The sequence below is a fragment of the Trichosurus vulpecula genome, chromosome 3 (assembly GCF_011100635.1).
Source record: "Trichosurus vulpecula isolate mTriVul1 chromosome 3, mTriVul1.pri, whole genome shotgun sequence".
Lineage (NCBI taxonomy): Eukaryota > Metazoa > Chordata > Mammalia > Diprotodontia > Phalangeridae > Trichosurus > Trichosurus vulpecula.
Window position 1 is genome coordinate 244,670,069 of NC_050575.1, and position 17,567 is coordinate 244,687,635.

At 34.7% G+C, this 17,567-nt stretch overlaps 1 protein-coding gene across 1 annotated transcript in view; it reads right to left on the bottom strand.

The window, feature by feature from the left end:
• The window catches only part of SNTG2 (syntrophin gamma 2), a 698,484-nt gene that overhangs the window by 146,461 nt on the left and 534,456 nt on the right, over positions 1–17,567 (bottom strand). The window contains exon 13 of the mRNA XM_036750363.1: positions 3,918–3,989. Coding sequence (XP_036606258.1) covers positions 3,918–3,989 — 72 coding nt within the window. The remainder of the gene's footprint in view (positions 1–3,917; positions 3,990–17,567) is intronic.

Sequence of the window (17,567 nt, forward strand, 5' to 3'; positions counted from 1 at the left end):
GTCACAGAATAGGTGCTGTTCTGGATGTTCTAAATGGTCAGATGGATTCTCTCCCTCTCTATTCCTCCACCCCCAAAGAGGTTCCTTCACTGATGAAATAAGTAGTCCAGTTTAAAATAACATGGGCATGTATGTATTTATATACAGAAAATCAGGTCCTCAAAGGCAGGATTGTTGGTTTTACCTTTGTATCTCCAGCAAATAGAACAGTGCCTTACACACAGCAATAGAATTATGTTTGTTGAATTGAATATAAAGCAAATTCATTAACTTACAAATGTGTCCATTTCATTAGTTTTAATAGAAAAAAATGATTTAGAAAGATTATGGATGGTTTTACTTTGCCCAAAAGAAGTTAAACATAAATTTATTTTTTTTCAGGGGAAATTAATGTTACTTGAAGTGCATTCCATTTCATCATTAAAAAGGTATGTCTTAGATACACTATTCAGATGATGTTCATAATTTAAGTCACGACTGCAATCAAGGCACTGATTGATGCAATTTTCTCATCAATTTCATGGCTGATGTAGAAATTTGGTATAGACATAATTTTAATAGGTGGAAGAAAAATAACCTCTAGGGAGAAAAGAACACCACTGAGAAACAAAATAATTTCTTAAAACTTGATTCTGGTCTAAACATTGATAGATATAATTATGGGAGGGGGATTAAGAACAAAGATCATCAAGAAAAATTGAAACTCAAAAGTAATAGTTTGTTTTTTGATTTTACATTTACTCTAATTCCTGAAATATAAATTAACTTCATGTTAGAAAAATTAAAGATGGGAGAGAATCAACATCAAACTTACAAATTATGCTAGACAAAAATTGATTTTTGCATGGTGGTTTAGTTTCAAAAAAAAGATTCTGCAACATTCGATACAAACAAAATAAATAGTTTCAGAAGGTGTTGTTAGAGATACAAAATTATGTTCCCAACCTTATGAGTGATTAATTATTGTGAGACTTTGAGTGTACTCTGAGATGCTTTCAGTAACACACTTGTGTGGAGGAAATAAAAGTCAGGCAGAGTCTGATGTATTCATTCATTCAATAAGCATTTATTAAGAGCCTACTATGTGTCAGCTACTGTGCTAAATGCTGAGGGTGCAAAAAGAGGCAAAGACAGTCTTCCCTCAAGGAATGATTGTGGTAACATATTGTATAAGTATCTTTTAAAAATTGGAAATGACAGAATGTTCACTAACTTAAATGAATGTTTTTCAACTCTTTCATATGCTCCAAGCTACGTAACTATCAATAGGGAAGTAAATAATTCAAGTCCAACATCTTTGCTTTCCAGTATCTGTTACATCCCTCAAGAATATAAATGGAATTATTTTTGCATCTTGAATTCCTGAAAGTTAGACTTTGAGGTTGGATTTTTCATTTCTTTGTCAACAAAGGAGTAGCCTCAAGATAAACTGAAGGTCCCAGAAATTAACCTTGGCAGAATACATTAACATTTGAGTAATGTTGAGTAATAAGGCAGCAATTATAATCACTTAATAAAAGTTTAAAAAATATTTGCAGACACGGAAGAGCAGTGACATGGTCCAATGGAAAGAACATTGTATTTGGAGACAGAGAACCTATGTTCAAATCCTACCTCTGAAACTTGCTACTTGTGTGACCTTGAGAAAACCATGCTAATTTCCTAGACTTAGTTTCCGCATCTGTAAAGTGAGAAGCTTGGACTTAATGGTCTAAATGATCTAAAAGGTACTTTTCAATTCTAAATTCGTAATCTAATTATAATCTAATCTAAATTATAATCTAATTCTAAATTTGTAACCTTCCATCATTCAGGTCAATGGAGTCCACAGACACATACTAAACTAAAAATGTACAAATCATCTGTATAAAGATATATACATCATACCCCATTCCCTGCTCTTTGATCCAATCTCCGGAACAGAGGCTCCTCTTGCCAATCCAATCTCCTTGACTAGTCATTCAGATAGTAAACAGCATTTATTAAGCTCTAACTGTGTCTCAGGAATTGTGTTAACCACTGGGGTACAAACAAAGGCAAGGATCCTACAATCTAATGGGGGAGACAATGTGCAAACAACTGTGTACAAATGAAATTTCTATAGGATATATTGAAGATAATCAATGGGGAAGGTGCTAATATTAAGAGAGATCATCCTAGTTTCATTCTTCATCACTTCTGACCTGGAAAATAGTCTACTAATATTCTATTTGAATATGGTCTCTCTCTTCTTCAATCTATCATCAACACAATTGCCTAATTGATATTCATAGAGCACACATCTAACTATCTTTTTCCCTTGTTCAAGCAACTTCAGTGGCTCTCCTATATCCTTTGGGATAAGATACAAATTCATCCTTTAATCACTTAAAGTGCTTTACAGTCTGGCTCCACTCTTTCTATCCAGAGTAATTACACATCTTCCCTCTCATGCACTCGATGCTCCAGCTGAATTAGGCTACTTACTGTTCTGGCAGCTGGTGATACATTAGATAGAGGGCTGATCCTAGAAAGACCTGAGTACAAATACACTTACTAGTTATGTGACCCTGGGTAAGTCACTTAGACCTCTGTTTGCCTCAGTTTCCTCAACAGTAAAAAGGGGAAAATAAGAGTATCTGTCTCATAGAGTTGTGCAGATCAAATAAGATATTTTAATTGCTTAGTGAAATGTTTGGCACCCAGCAGGCACTATACAAATGCTTGTTATCCTTGCCCCTGTATACATGACATTCGATCTCCTATCTTTGTGCCTTAGCATATGCTCTCCCTTCAAGGGCAGGGTTCAGACCACCTCCTTTAAGAGACCTTTCTGATTTTCCCAGTTGTGACCCCTCCCCTATTACTTTGGATTGGCTATCTGTCTTTGTCTGAATACCTGTTTCTCTACCTGTCTATCATTCTTTCTCTTGAATTTAATTATCTGTATGTTGTAGTCTTTCAGTTGAATGTAAGCTCCTTGAGGCTAGACAAGAGCTATCTCACCTTTTAAAAAAAAATTCTCAGCTCATAGCAAAGTGACTATGCTATTTAAGTGTATATTAAGATACATTTAATAAATCCTTTGTGATTCACTGATTGAGTCAAAGGATAGATAGACTGAAAAATTCAGATCACAGGCTTCCAGATCATCATGGAAACTGAAATCTTAAAGGCACCTTTAAACACTTCATTTACAGAAGAGGAGATTGAAGTGAGTTGCCCAATGTCATATAGGTAGTTACCAATTAAGAACCATAGATGTTCTTAATTGAATACAATACTTTGAAGTTTCTATGTCATTTGAAATTCTTTCATTACAGATGCACTGTTCAAAACTCCTTGTATATAATGATGTTTTGATTTGAAATTTTTATATAATTTGAGATCTGACTTTATGATGAAATAATTTTCCTCAAAAGAATAGTTTTATTTCTTCAGTTTACACAATTTGCTTCCATATTACATGCTTAATTTTTCAAAAAAGATAAATAATCTCAAATAATGCCATGTGTTTCACAGATATCATGTTCCCTTACATTGACAGGTCTTATTAGTACATGGCAGACAGCCCATAATCATGTCATTTTATTAGGAACAGTTAAAATTTGATTTGTGCAGCAAGAGATTAACTAGTTTGAAATTATCCATTCTAAATCAGATGCCTATGAATGTTTGATTTAAATGCCATGGATAAAATGGCATTTATATTACCAATGATGTCTTCTGATAATAAAAGCCACCAGTAAGTACACATCAGTCTTGACTAGACTAGATATAAATCCATAGGGATTATGGGGGGATGCAGAATGTTTTAAATTTCTTATTCAATTCAAGGATACACCTGAAAGATGAAGCAGTTGGTTTTTCCTCCAATTATCTGAAACCTCAAACTCTCTCGCTTATTTAAAAATGTCCCATTTCCACAGTACACTTACCTTGTGAACTTTAAATAGTACCTCACAGAGGTTATAGATTTTTTCAGCTCGTACCCAGTCTAATGTACTCACCTGTAAGAAAGAGAAAATGCACATGTAAATAAATGCTTTTCTCTATTAGTCTGATAATGTAGATCACCTGTAGATATAAAATTAAACTTAATATGCTTCTATATCAATTAAATATCAAATAAAGCACTAATTAGTTGGCCACACTAACCTGTATATACTATCTATATCAGTTACTAATCACACCTGCTTATTTTAAAAGCAAAATATTGGTATCTTCAGAATTCATTCAGTTTATTAGATATAATGCAGAAATTCGTTGATGCAAGAATACATTGATAAATAGTTCCACGAGTAATCCACTGTGATTTAGGATCTCATCCCTCAAGTTACTGGCAAAGGGGTCAAATTAAGATGGATTATGACCAATCATGGAAAGGCATTAATGTATTAGTATTTGGAGAAGCATGACATAGTATAGAGAGTATTAGATTTGGAGTCAAAGGACTGGAGTTCTTATCCTGATTGTGCCAATTGATACCATTACAATCTTGCTCAAGTCACTCTCTTTGCCTCAGTTTCCTTCATCTGTATAATCAGGAGGTTTGACTAGATAACCTTGAAGGTCCTTTATACCTCTAGATTTATTATCCTATTAATCCCATATAACCTATGTAATCCTATGTGGCTCTCAGGTCCAATACTTGTTCTGTTACCTATTAGTTTCATCCTTTGTAAAATAAAGGGTTTGGTTTATATGATCTCTAAGTTCTCTTTCAACTCTTAATACTGTGTCTACCTGCATTAACAATTATTTTTGACCAAAATAGTTGACAGTTCAGTAACAGAAACAATCAGTCAACTCAACAGATCAACTACCTTAAAAAATTTACTTGGTTGATTCAAAGAGGTAAATTGACTTATGAAGGGGCTGTAGGGGTTGTTTACCAAATTTGGATTATTTGTCATGTTATCTCTGTTTCTCTTACTTTTCCACCACTAAGCATAATCAAAAGTTCAATACATTATGTCTTTCAAGTGCCAAAATCACTATGTGCAAGAAATTTAATCAATTTGTTTAATCCTGCAGTAAATTTCTAATTAAATAAAATTCTAGAGATGTACAAAATCTGAAACTCCAAAGCCGTTAAATTTTCCTAAATGTTCTTTCAACTTTAAGTTAATGATGTGAGTAAAAACTACACCTAGCATAATATCATTTAATATTTAATTGGTTCCACAGTCAACTCACAGATCCTGATAAAAATAGGCTAAATCAACCTATAAGCAAGAAGTAAGGAACAGTGAATTCAACAGATAACTGGTGTGTTATTTATTTACTTTTTCAAGAAAATTATAAAATTAAAGCTAGAGAAGTTAAAATTTAACATTAGTTATTGATAGTTTAAGGAACTCCATAATAAAAATTTGGGAGGAAGTGCTATGGCTTCTGAGACCTTTGGTTAGTAACAGATTCAGCCTGTAATAAAACTGCCTTTCTGCACTTATAGTAACTTCCATTATGATCCGGAAACTGACCCAGTTATTGTTCTTTCTGTGATTCCAGAAGTACCCCCCGCCTTTGAATTTTTATAACTTCTGTTGTTGATACATTTACAGGATTACTTATGTCATTACAGCAAAGTGCTATATATATATTCAAATAATTAGAGTTGTATTTTTTGGTAAATAGTTTTCTATGTGAAGAAAATCACTTGGTTTTATGATTTACCTTAAGAATAGCAAATATGTTTACAGATCACGGTCATATACGATGACTTCACTTCAGAAATCATGGGGTTAGGAGACCTGTTTTCTCTCTGTGTCTTTTTTCCTTTGCCTTTTCATCTTCCTCACCACAAGATGAACTTCTATCATAGCCTCTGCTTTATTATTGCATTATCATTTCCACACCATTTGAGATATATAGATTATGTATTCTCAGGAGGGCCTATATCTTTAGCAGTCTCTTCAATATATGGAGGACCACTTAGTATAGGCAGAGTACAAAATGTCATTTACATTTCCTTAATGACCTATTAACTTGACATTTTGAGTTGTTCTCTGTATCTTTCTTGTTACAAGCTGTAGTCCCCTCCCTGTACTGGAACCTATCAATGTTTGATCTTTTTCACTGTATGTATTTTAATGTTTGCCCTTTGATTTATAGAATCATAGAACTGGAAGGGACCTTAGAGACCATCAAATCCCACCCATACTTGAACAGGAATCTCCTTTTTGTTTGGAGATTTCGAATAAGGGGGAACCCACAATTTCCTAAGGCATCCCATTTCACTTTTGGAGATCTTTAAGGTTTTCTTTATGTCAAGCAGAAACTGCCTCAGTGACCTTTTCCCATTGATTTTAGTTCTGCCCCTCTGGGGCCAAGCAAAACAAAGTTAATCCTTCTTTCATGCAAAATCTCTTAAAGCACTTGGAAACCATATTTCCTTAGGGTTATTAATTTCTGCTCATGGACTCTCAAGAGTCTTCTGCAAACACAGAGTAAGCCTTGGACAATTTTCAGATGGGAAAAGGAAAATATCTATCTAGCTATCTAGCTATATATCTAATCTTTCTATCTAATATATACATATATGCATCCATATGTATATGTATTCATTGTTATTTAATTGCATCTGATTTTTAGTGAACCCATTTGGGGTTTTCTTGGCAAAGACATTGGATGGGTTTACCATTTCCTTCTCTAGCCCAATATAAAGATTAGGAAACTGAGGTAAACAAATTTAAGTGGCTTGCTTAGGGTTACACAGCTAGCATCTGAGGCCAGTTTTAAACTCAGGAAAATGAGTCATAACTTCAGGCTCCACACTCTATCTACTGTGCTAACTCTCTCTCTCTCTCTCTCTCTCTCTCTCTCTCTCTCTCTCTCTCTCACACACACACACATACACATATATATGTATGTAGGTATAGGTATATACACATACATATACCTATACACACATGTGTATACATATGTGTACATATATGTGTATATGTGTAAATATATACATATATACATTCATATATATATATATATATGAGAGATGTAGGGTTAGTTTCTAATACAGGTAGATTACAGAGTTTTTTTTTCCTTTTTGACAGTTGGGAGAGACTGTATTAACTCAGCTCTCTGCCTTTTCCTCCAATTAATGTAGTCTTACTCATTTTTCAAGGCTTAATATCCAACTCCTTGACAATGATGTCTCTGATCGACTCAGACTTAAGTGAATCTTCTCTTCCCTAAAGCAAAGAGCACAGCACTGTCTGTGTCATTCATTTGACATTTATCCAAGTTGACTTGAATCACAAATTGTCTTTTTAAGTACCTATCATGATACCTCAACCCCATAAAAATCTCCTTGAAGCGAAAGACAGTGTTTTATGCCACTCTCCATTTTCCATGTCACCTTATGCAGTGTATTAAAAATAAATTCTTGTTGATTGATTTGAATAAATATGTAAGACCAGATATGGTATATATTAATGTCATAATATTAATTATACAAAATGGATGAACAACCCACATGTGGTGACAGAATATCTGTGGTCAGGGACCTGGGTTGTTTTCAGGGCTGATAAGCCTAATCTCTTTTAATATACTATCAGTATGACTTCCATATTTACCTGTGAGGGTGTGAAGCTGAGAATTATCTTATTCATCACAAATGCCAAAAAGGAACTAAAAGTGCATATTTGTTATTCTTGAGGCGACATTTAATCACAACATACATTTAATGTGTCATATAGGGTTCCTTCTAGGTTTATATTTTGTACTTATAACTGTGAAAATTAGTTAGGGAAAAACTGTGACAATAAGTCATCTGCTTCCCAGGTGAAGATTTGTATTTAAGATAATGTAATCATTATTACATGATTTTGTTTTTGGGTGTCTGACTCAAAAGACAGAACATTTCTTTTTGTAATAAAATGATATTTAACTAAAATTAAATCAAATTGTTCAATGCTCAGAAAACTAGCCAAAAGCAAATAGACATAAGTAAAAGACAAAAGTATTGTTCAACAAACAAGTTTCATATTGTCAGTGATCTAGTAATCCAAATGAAAATATCCAAAAAGATGGCTTTGGAAGGAAATCACATCCCAAGAAAATTGTTTCTTTCAATATACATGACAAAAAATACAAAGACCAACACAAGGCCACTGTCTCCATAAAAGAATGAAAAAAAAACACTTAAGTGCTTGCTATTTGCAAAGCACTACACTAAGTGTTGGGGGAACAAATAGAAAAAAAAAATAAGGCAATCCTTACTCTTAGAATTTATATTCTAATAGAGGAGACAGCACATATTAGAAGATTTCAGCTGAAAGTCAGATGGAAAAGTTCCATGGACCTTAGAGTGCAAAAAAGATGTTATTTAATTTCTACTAATTAAATTGTATCAGTTTTTAACGTCAAATCATTTATTAGTGCCAAGTACTTTGGTTGCAAGAAATTCCTTTTTTGGGATCCTGATAGCTGTGGCTGCAATATTTGTAGGAGTAGTCAGGACTCTGAATCTCTAGAGGGGTTGCTTCCTAGGATGATAGCAGAGGGTACTATGTTAGAAACATTGCTATTTTTTTTGAGGCTCTTGGGTTTAGAATCCTGAGTTGTCTCCATGGGAATGAGAAGGGAGATGATGGTTAAGGTTATGATGGTGATTTGACTTGCTTGGCCCATGGCTCCCTTGGGGAGCCTTAATGCTTCAGATAGGCTGGCCTGCTTGCATTGTGGGTGGCAATTGGTTGTCAGCTTGTGGGGATGCTTGGCTCCTTCTCCACAGGAGCTTTTTTCCCCTGGAAGTTAGCTGTATGAGCTAGGCTAGCAGCAGGACTGGGGTTCTACAAGGTGCTATATCTGTCTTTGCTGGCAAAGGCAATAATCCAGTGTTATGGAGCTGAGTTTGGGCTATGTTTCCAATGTGACTGCAGAACATGAATGTAAGATCTAAAGTATAAGGGTATATCATTCAGAATCTGTAAAAATGGCCTGGTTTAAGAAAACCTATTATTAAGTAAGGTAATAAAAGTAGCAGAACAGCTGGATTAGGTCATAATTCATATCACAGAGGGGTTCTTCACTTTGGAAATTTATGTTCCCTTAGCCATAGGTGTTGGAAGACATAATGAATTACACAGCAAGCTTTTTAAAGGAAAACATATATTGGAAAGTGAGGTACATTTGTGATGGCAAATAGGAAAAGGAGGGGAGGCAACTTAAACTTTATATATGTCCTCACTCCAAAAGCCTAGAATTTTTCTCCAATGAAGAATTTTATATCATCTGAAATACTATGCCATCAACCATGTGATTATGTTCCTTAGGATCACTTCACTCACAGTCACTCTGGGAGCCAAATAATGGAAAACCACATACTAGTGGCTCAAATCTTCATTTGGGTAAATATATTGAAAGAAAGAGGTAGCATGAATCAGTAACATAATCATTAAGAACAATACTTTCAACAATCCATTCCTTTATTATCTTCTTGAAACACAATAGCTCACACATTTTTCATGTAAGATCAATTCATTTCAATAACCTGTGAAAACTAGGGCTGTTGAAAATTATCAACTAACTTATCAAAACATCTTTTGATATTATCATGTTCCAATTATTACTTACATCAAAACTGTAATCCTAGGGCCAGGGGTTCTTAACCCAGGGTTTCATGAACTTTTAAAAAAATATGCTGACAATTATTTTTCAGTATGATTCATTTCCTTTGTAAGCCAATGAATTTTATTTCATAAATTTAAAATATTATCTTAAGAAGGGGTCCATAGGCTTTACTGCATTGCCAAAGGGCTTCATGACACACAACAAAGATATGAAGCCCTGCTGTATGTTAACACTAGATTTATAATGTTTGAATATCTCTTCAATCAACAAACTTGCACTTAGGTTATTTTCTTCTAGGTAAACAACAAAATCTGATAGGCTATGATTGCTTAATTGGTGTTAAAAATTGCTTCTCACATTTTCCTGCATACATTGACAACTGTTGCATAATTTATATTTTTTAATTCTTTAATACACTATAAATTTGATTTTATGGTTGTTATTTTAACACATTTTAACGAAGTTTGAAAACATTGAATTTCTGGAGGATTATGTTTCTGATTACCTCTTGTAAAGTAGAAACCAACAACAAAAAATTGCTATTTATTTCTTACAGAGAAAGGTTGAGTGTTTCCAGAAACATTTTGGGGTATAGTATCTTCTGGTGAACTAAAGCAATACTTTCTCAAATTATGGTTGACTTATAGCTTCCAGGCCTTTAAAAAGTCTTGACTAAAATCTGGTGATCAAAAAAGCTAGAATGGATTTTTGGCAATTTAGGAAGTGCTTTGGGCAAATTGCCAATTATTCCTGGCTTTTCTCAATTTTTGGTTAATTCAGGAGAATTAAACAATTTTTAAAAAGAATCTACCATGAGCTAAGAATTATCCTAGGAGCTGGAGATATAGAGACGGAACTGAAACAGTTCTTTTCCTCAAGGATCTTACATTATTCTAAGGGATTTATTTATTTTAGGACACATACCAAAGATAATTAAGTATAAGATCATTTCAGGTGGGAAATTTTCACTGACATTTGGGAGAAGAGGAAAGTCTTCTCACAGGAAATGGCATATGGAATTATCCACAAAGGAAGCTAAGAATTCTAAGAGATCAAAGTTAGAAGGCAGTTAGAAGGGAAATGGTTTAGGCAAAGCTGTGGAGATAAGTGATGGAATGTCAAGGTCAGAATACAGCTGGCAGGCCATTTGGGCTTGTAGGGTCTAGGAAGGGGAATGATAGGAAATAAATGCTGAAGACCACTTGGTGAGGAATTTAAATATAATGCTTAATAGTTTGCATTTTATCTCAAAGGCAATATGAAATGGTATATTTTTGGTCAGGGAAGTTACATGGTAAGATTTGGATTAGACCCTGTCGAAAAGTCTTAAATGGCAATCTATAAATACCCTTGGATGGAGTGATTGATTAGGATCACTACACTGATGCTCTGTTTTGTAAGTAAAGAAATAAATGATAGTGATGACACTTCCTGCACTGCAAAGATCACTACACAGAACCTGAGAAAAAATACCGTTCCCTGTAGACATAACCATTAATATGTTACAGGAAAAGGAAACATAGGAGCTCTGACAATATTCCTCTACTTCACTCATTTTTTTGAAGAAGTAAGTTGAACTTCTGACAGTTAACTGACTCTTCCTTATAGATTATGTTCCATATGGAGTTTTCTTCTTCTGATTTCTTTGATAGATTTATATTTAAAAATACATTTGACTCCAAATGACTTTCTAAGCAACAAAAACAAGCAGGGGTGATTTTCCCCCTACATTTTATTTAGGTGACTGAAATATTAAAAACTTCTCAACTTAAGTACAAAAGGGTATTAGCAATTAACAGTTTCTTTTCCAAGCCTCTTCTCTCTTATCCTTCTCCTCTTATTTCATGTTGAGTCTTCTTTCTACACCTGTTACTCCCTCTTCCAGCACAATGTTTCATAGGTGGTCTGTTACAGATGGATTCTACTCATTGTTGCCTATCTTTTCCAGGTCTTCTTACCTTCCTCTGGTGTAGTACTTTATGGGCTACTGTGGACAAGGTTAGAAGTGAAGCTATATACAAATATTAAAAGGACATGACTATTGTATCTGTGGGTGACTTTTTCTTCTTCTGTGTGTGTGTGTGTGTGTGTGTGTGTGTGTGTCCTGCCCAAAATTAGGGCCTTTAATGAATTGCTTAAACCATAGGTGGCTGGCAGGACTTCCATGGACATGGCTTTCCATCATGAGGTTCCAAGAGTCCACATGCACTATGAGGAATAAATTGTTCTAAGCGTGTGGACATATGTTGACAGAGGCAACAAAAGTCTGGGAGACGGTGATAGGGCTTGTCTTTGAGGCTCTTTTCAGATGCATAATAATCTGAAGACTTGCCTTCTCTTGGGGAGTCCTCCTCTGACACCTCAGAGAATGTATACTGCTCTGCTGGTGACTTTGAATTCTTGATGGCTATGTCAGAAAAGCATAATCTCTGGAATGTCTTTTCATTAAATTGAGAAACTGAACTTGGGCCTTGTTATATACTCTTTTTTGAAGACCAGCCTCTAAATATGAAGAAACCCATCAGGACAGGTTGGCCACTGGGTAATAAATTTTATGATCTTTGCAACTTATGAAACCATATAAGCATAAATGATAAATTAATTACTGAAAAAATATTTATTAAGCATTTAATGATGAGCTAAGCATGCTGGGAAGTTCTTAGTTTACACATAGAAAAAGTGAGATATTCCCTACTATCAAAAAGCTCATATTCTAATAGAAGGAGGCAAAATATTCAGATTGTTCAGCTGCAGGGCAAAAGATAAGGCCCAGTATGTTGTAAGCTTCAGTTGGCAAGGTGGTGCCATGGCCATAGGTCTGTACAGTACAGAAACTGATCAGGTGGCAAGCCCACTTGTGTGCCTTGGGGCGAGCCACTTGACCTCCTTTTGTTTCTCAGTTTCTTCATCTGTAGAGTAAGAGTGTGGAAGAAGATATCCTCTGAGGTCCATTTTTGTTATATAACTGTGGTCCTATGACTTTGTAGAATTCTGAAGTTTTAGGATCAAGTTAAAAGGTGCTTCACCCACCCACCATTTATTTCATAGCTCCAAGAGATTCCTATACCAATAATACACATTAGACCATCATACTGTAATAAGAGCCATCATATTTTTATAGTGAGTTAGGAGTAGTTTCACAAAAGTCATATGTGTATATATCATACATATCATATATCATATATCATACATACACATATATACAAATATTAAAGTGTGATTACTTCTTGTGACTTTATACATTACTAGGGGTACTGTAGATCCCCTGAGTTTCTGTGATTCAAGACACTAAGTGGCAAAACCTTTAACTTACAATAACTACGTAAAGTTTATTCTGACTTTTCTACTTTAATGTCTGTTTAATACTTAGCTCACATTTGATTAGTGGTTTTTGCTAAGGTATAGAATGGGATAGTAGAAAGATAATTTGATTTGAAGTCAATGAATCTAGATTCAAATTCCAGGTTTGTCATTTGCTAGATGTATATATTTTGGAAAATTACTTATCTTTTTAGGCCTTGATTTACAAATTCTAAAATGAATTTTGGATGGAGTAAATGATCTCCAAAGTTCCTTTATAGCTTCTATAGATTCTGCAGTCATATGAAGATATGGTATCTAAGTACCCTTCAAGCTCTTAATCCATAAATCTATATCTAGTGCTTTTTCTAATTGTGGAAAGGTATGCATCATTATACTTTTTGTACATCCAGTGATTTCTGAAAACATTTTTTTCTAGACAAGTTTAGGGTACAGTCAGCTATTCCTCTGCAAGAATCAATATGGGAGAAAAAAATAACTTCAAATTTGTTCTAATATTTTCATTATTCTATTACTATTACAATTTTTAGTAGAATTTCCTGGCGATTGAGACTGTGAAACTCTGAAATAGGATGCAAAGGGAGGCAGTTAAACTTCCTTTCGCACAGATCACTAAATAAGACATATGCTTATTGATGAGATCTTTTATTTAGTAGAAAGGGAGGTATGCAATGAGCTAGTAATTCAAACCAGTCTGGATTATGTAAAGGCAAATGATCTGAGTTTATAACAACAACAACAATACAGAGATTTATATGGCACTTCAAGTATTTTAAAGCTGTTATTCATTATCTCATTTGCTTTTACAAACAACTTTTTGAGGTAAAGGCTATCATCTCCACTGTACAGAAGAAGCAGAGAGAATGCAGAGAGAGAAGTGAATTGTCCATAGTTGCCCAGCAAGGTAAACATTGAGCTAGAATGTGATCCCCGACTTTTAAGTCCAACATTCTATTCACTACATAGCATAAGGCTTCTGTCCCATTCCTTTTAGGGTCTGTTGGAAGTCCCCAGATTTTACAAGTATAGATTGTATCTGAGAGGAAGTAGAGAGATTAAATATCCCCTCAAGTGCTTGTATATGATAGTAAAGACTTAAGGGCAGAGACAAGATGACTAAGTAAAGGGAACATTTTTGTTGAACTTTCCCAATATTCCTCCCTAAACAACTTTTTCAATGCACGTAAAATAAAATTCTAAGTGGTATAACCAGTGATAATTTAGAGTGAGTCATTTCTCCAGTATAGGAGAGCTTCGAAGGACAGAAAGGAAGTTAGTGACACTGGGGAAGGAACTGGCTGGATCCACACAGTGAGCATAGTGTCAAGAAGTACCACTGGCAGTAGGTTTTGGAGGTAGCAGTGGTGGTAGTAGTAGCAGCAAAATCAATAGCAGTACTGGGAGTGCTAGGTGCCCAGAGATGGTAAAGGGATTGAAGAAATGGTCAGGAAGAGATTACAGGGAACCTTTTGCCAGCATGGGGCACAGGATCAGGAAATATTTGGCAAAGTCATTGCCCATTACCCAGTTCCAAGTAGCAGTTCCAGGATGGAACTAGCTTTTACAAAGGAGCAACGACCCTAGTTGTGAGTCTGTTGTAGTCCAGGATATGGAGGAGTTGTGGTTGTGATGGAGCACAGGTCTTACCAGGGTAAAGACCGAAGTGTGGACCAAGGGACCAGAGTGTAGATCAAGAAAGGAGTGATCTTACCTCTCCTCTGATCACACAACTTTGGAGGCAAAGAAAATTTACAGACCTTTGGAAACAGCTGTGAAAAGAGTAACCTGAAGCTTGGGACAGTCACCCTATTCTCCTTCCTCTAATTGAGTAGAGCCAAACTTTAAAATAGTTCAAAGGCAAGAAATACGTGTACAAGTGAGCAAACAAAAAAGAACCTGACCATTAAAAATCTATTACAGTGACAGGGAAGATCAAAAACATATCAGAAGGAGATAATGATTTTCAAACATCTACAAGCAAAATCTCAAAAAATGCACATTGAACACAAGCACAACAAGGATTTCTAGAAGAGCTAAAGAAAGAAATAAAAAGGAGCAGAAATGATTTTAAAAAGAAAATAATAGAGATAGAAGAAAACTGGCAAAAGAAATGAGAGCAATACAAGAAAATTATGAAAGTAATATTAATAGCTTGGTAATACCTAGATGGTATAGTAGGTAGAGTGTCAGGCCTAGAGTCAAGAACACTCATCTACCTGAATTCACATTTGGTCTCAGACACTTATTAGTTGTGGAACCCTGGGAAAGTCACTTAACTCTGTTTGCCTCATTTTCATCATATGTAAAATGAACTTGAGAAGGAAATGGCAACCTACTCCAATATCTTTGCCAAGAAAATCCCAAATGGGGTTACAAAGAGTTAGACATGACTGAAAAATGAACAACCACAAAAAGAAACAAAATAATACTGAATAACTCCTTAAAAACAAAATTGGCAAAATTGGTTAGAAGACATACAAAAGCTCACTGAAGAAACTGGTTTCTGAAAATTAGAATTGGTCAAGTAGAAGCTATTGACTCCATGATACAGTAAGGAAAAATGGAACAAAGTAAAAAAAAATGAAATAGGAGAAAATGTGAAATATCTCATAGGTTAAACAACTGACCTGTAGAATAATCTAAAGAGAGATAATTTAAGAATTATTGGACTACTAAAAAGCCATGATAAAAAAGATCATAGACATCATAGTTCAAGAAATATTTCCAGATATCTTATAATCAGTAGGCAAAATAGAAATGAAAAAAATTCACTGATCACCTCCTTAAAGAGATCCCAAAATGAAAACTCCCAGGAATATTATCACCAAATTCCAGATCTTCCAGGTAAAGGAGAAAATTTTGTATGTACCCAGAAAGAAGCCACTGAAGAAGCCACAGATAGAATCACATAAGGTTTAGCAGCTGCCATATTGAAGGAAGGGAAGGCTTGGAGTACAATGTTCTGGAAGTGAAAAGGAGCTAGGAGTACAACCAAAAATAGCCTACCCAGTAAAACTGAGTATAATCCTTAGGGGAAAATGGACATGAAATCAAATAGAGGACTTCCAAACATTCTTGATGAAAAGACTAGAATTGAATGGAAAATTTGACGCTTAAACAGAAGACTCAAGAGGATACATGAGGGATGTAAACAAGAGGGAGAAATGATTTAACGAGGTTAAATTTTTTATATTTCCAAGTGGGAATACTATGCATGTAACCCCTCAGAACTTTATCATCATTGGGGTGGTTGGAATCTATTTAGAGGGCATGGAGTTTATTATGCTAGGATTATCTAAACAGGAAAATGGAAACATGAGAAAGACAGATATCCTGGGAGAAAGGAGGAGGGAGAAGAAAATGGGGAAAGTTATTTCACATAAAAGAGGCATGAAAATCAGGATATTTATAATGGAGTGCAAAAATTGGTGTTGGGGGGATCAGGCACCACTTGAACTTCATTCTCTTTTGAACTGGTTCAAATAGGGTAAGACACACACACAGAGTTAAGCATAGAAATTAATCTTATCCTACAGAGAAGGTATAGGGTACTAGACTCAGAGAACGGTGGATAGGGTGACAAAAGGGAAGACATATTGAGGGAGGTAGTGGTCAGAAGCAAAATGAACTTTTGAGGAGGGAACGGGGTTAAAAAAGAAAAGGAAAATAAAAGCCTAATATATGACATCTAAACCTCAATGGTTTGAGTCTCCAGACTTAAATACCTAACTCTCAAATTCAATGTGCTGGAATAAAACACAAGGATCGTTTTTCATTTATACTGCAATACAAAATGGAAGAGACAACTCAATAAAGGATTAGCAAAAAAAAATACAATCAGTGCTCATAGTTATTATTTTAAATTTGTAGAGTGGATTGAAATCTAGATAAGAAATTAGACTAGATATCTTCTGAAGTCCCCTTTGACTCAGATATTCTAGGCACATGCCATGGTGAACTATTTTATCAAATAGAAAGGCATCCCATGAACTAAAAGCAAAATGCCTATTAATTTTGATTCTAACTCGTTAGATATTAAGTAAATTAGAAAAAGATGAATATGGGCAGAGATCTTTCTTATAACTAAGCAAAATATAAATGAATGACCAAAGAAGTTGTTAACCTTATTTTTTCAAGCAAGTAAGCTTTAAAACAAATATTTAGTTTAAGTACTTACTTAACTTACAGCTAAGTAGTAGGAAGCACTTATTTTATGTCTAATAATGCTTATTCTGAAATTGAACTTCAAATAAATTATACAAACTGTATCTATGTGAGCAACCAAATTACTTGGGAATGAATGTTTAGAATTAGAATTGCTTCTCTTTCTAGGATTATTATGGTCTAACTGGAACTTCTATCATATTGCCAATGGCATGACCACAAACTTCCAGCTAATTTCCAGAAGTAAACTGATACACTGAAACAAGTCCATGTTAAGAGGGAAAGATGATCAATCAAGTTTTATGGAAGTTCAACTTTGGTTATGTTGCAAACACAAAGCTCTGTTCTATTGCTTCAATATGATGTGGAGGTGACTTTCTGCTTTCAAAGGTTATGCCAGTGAAGTATAAGCTCTTGGAAGTTTTATCATGCTGGAAGAGCTTTGAGTATAGTCTTGGCAATAGATATTCTAATTTCTGAGTACCAGCCCAGCTAAGTGTGCAGAAACTCATCACCAGCATGTTAAC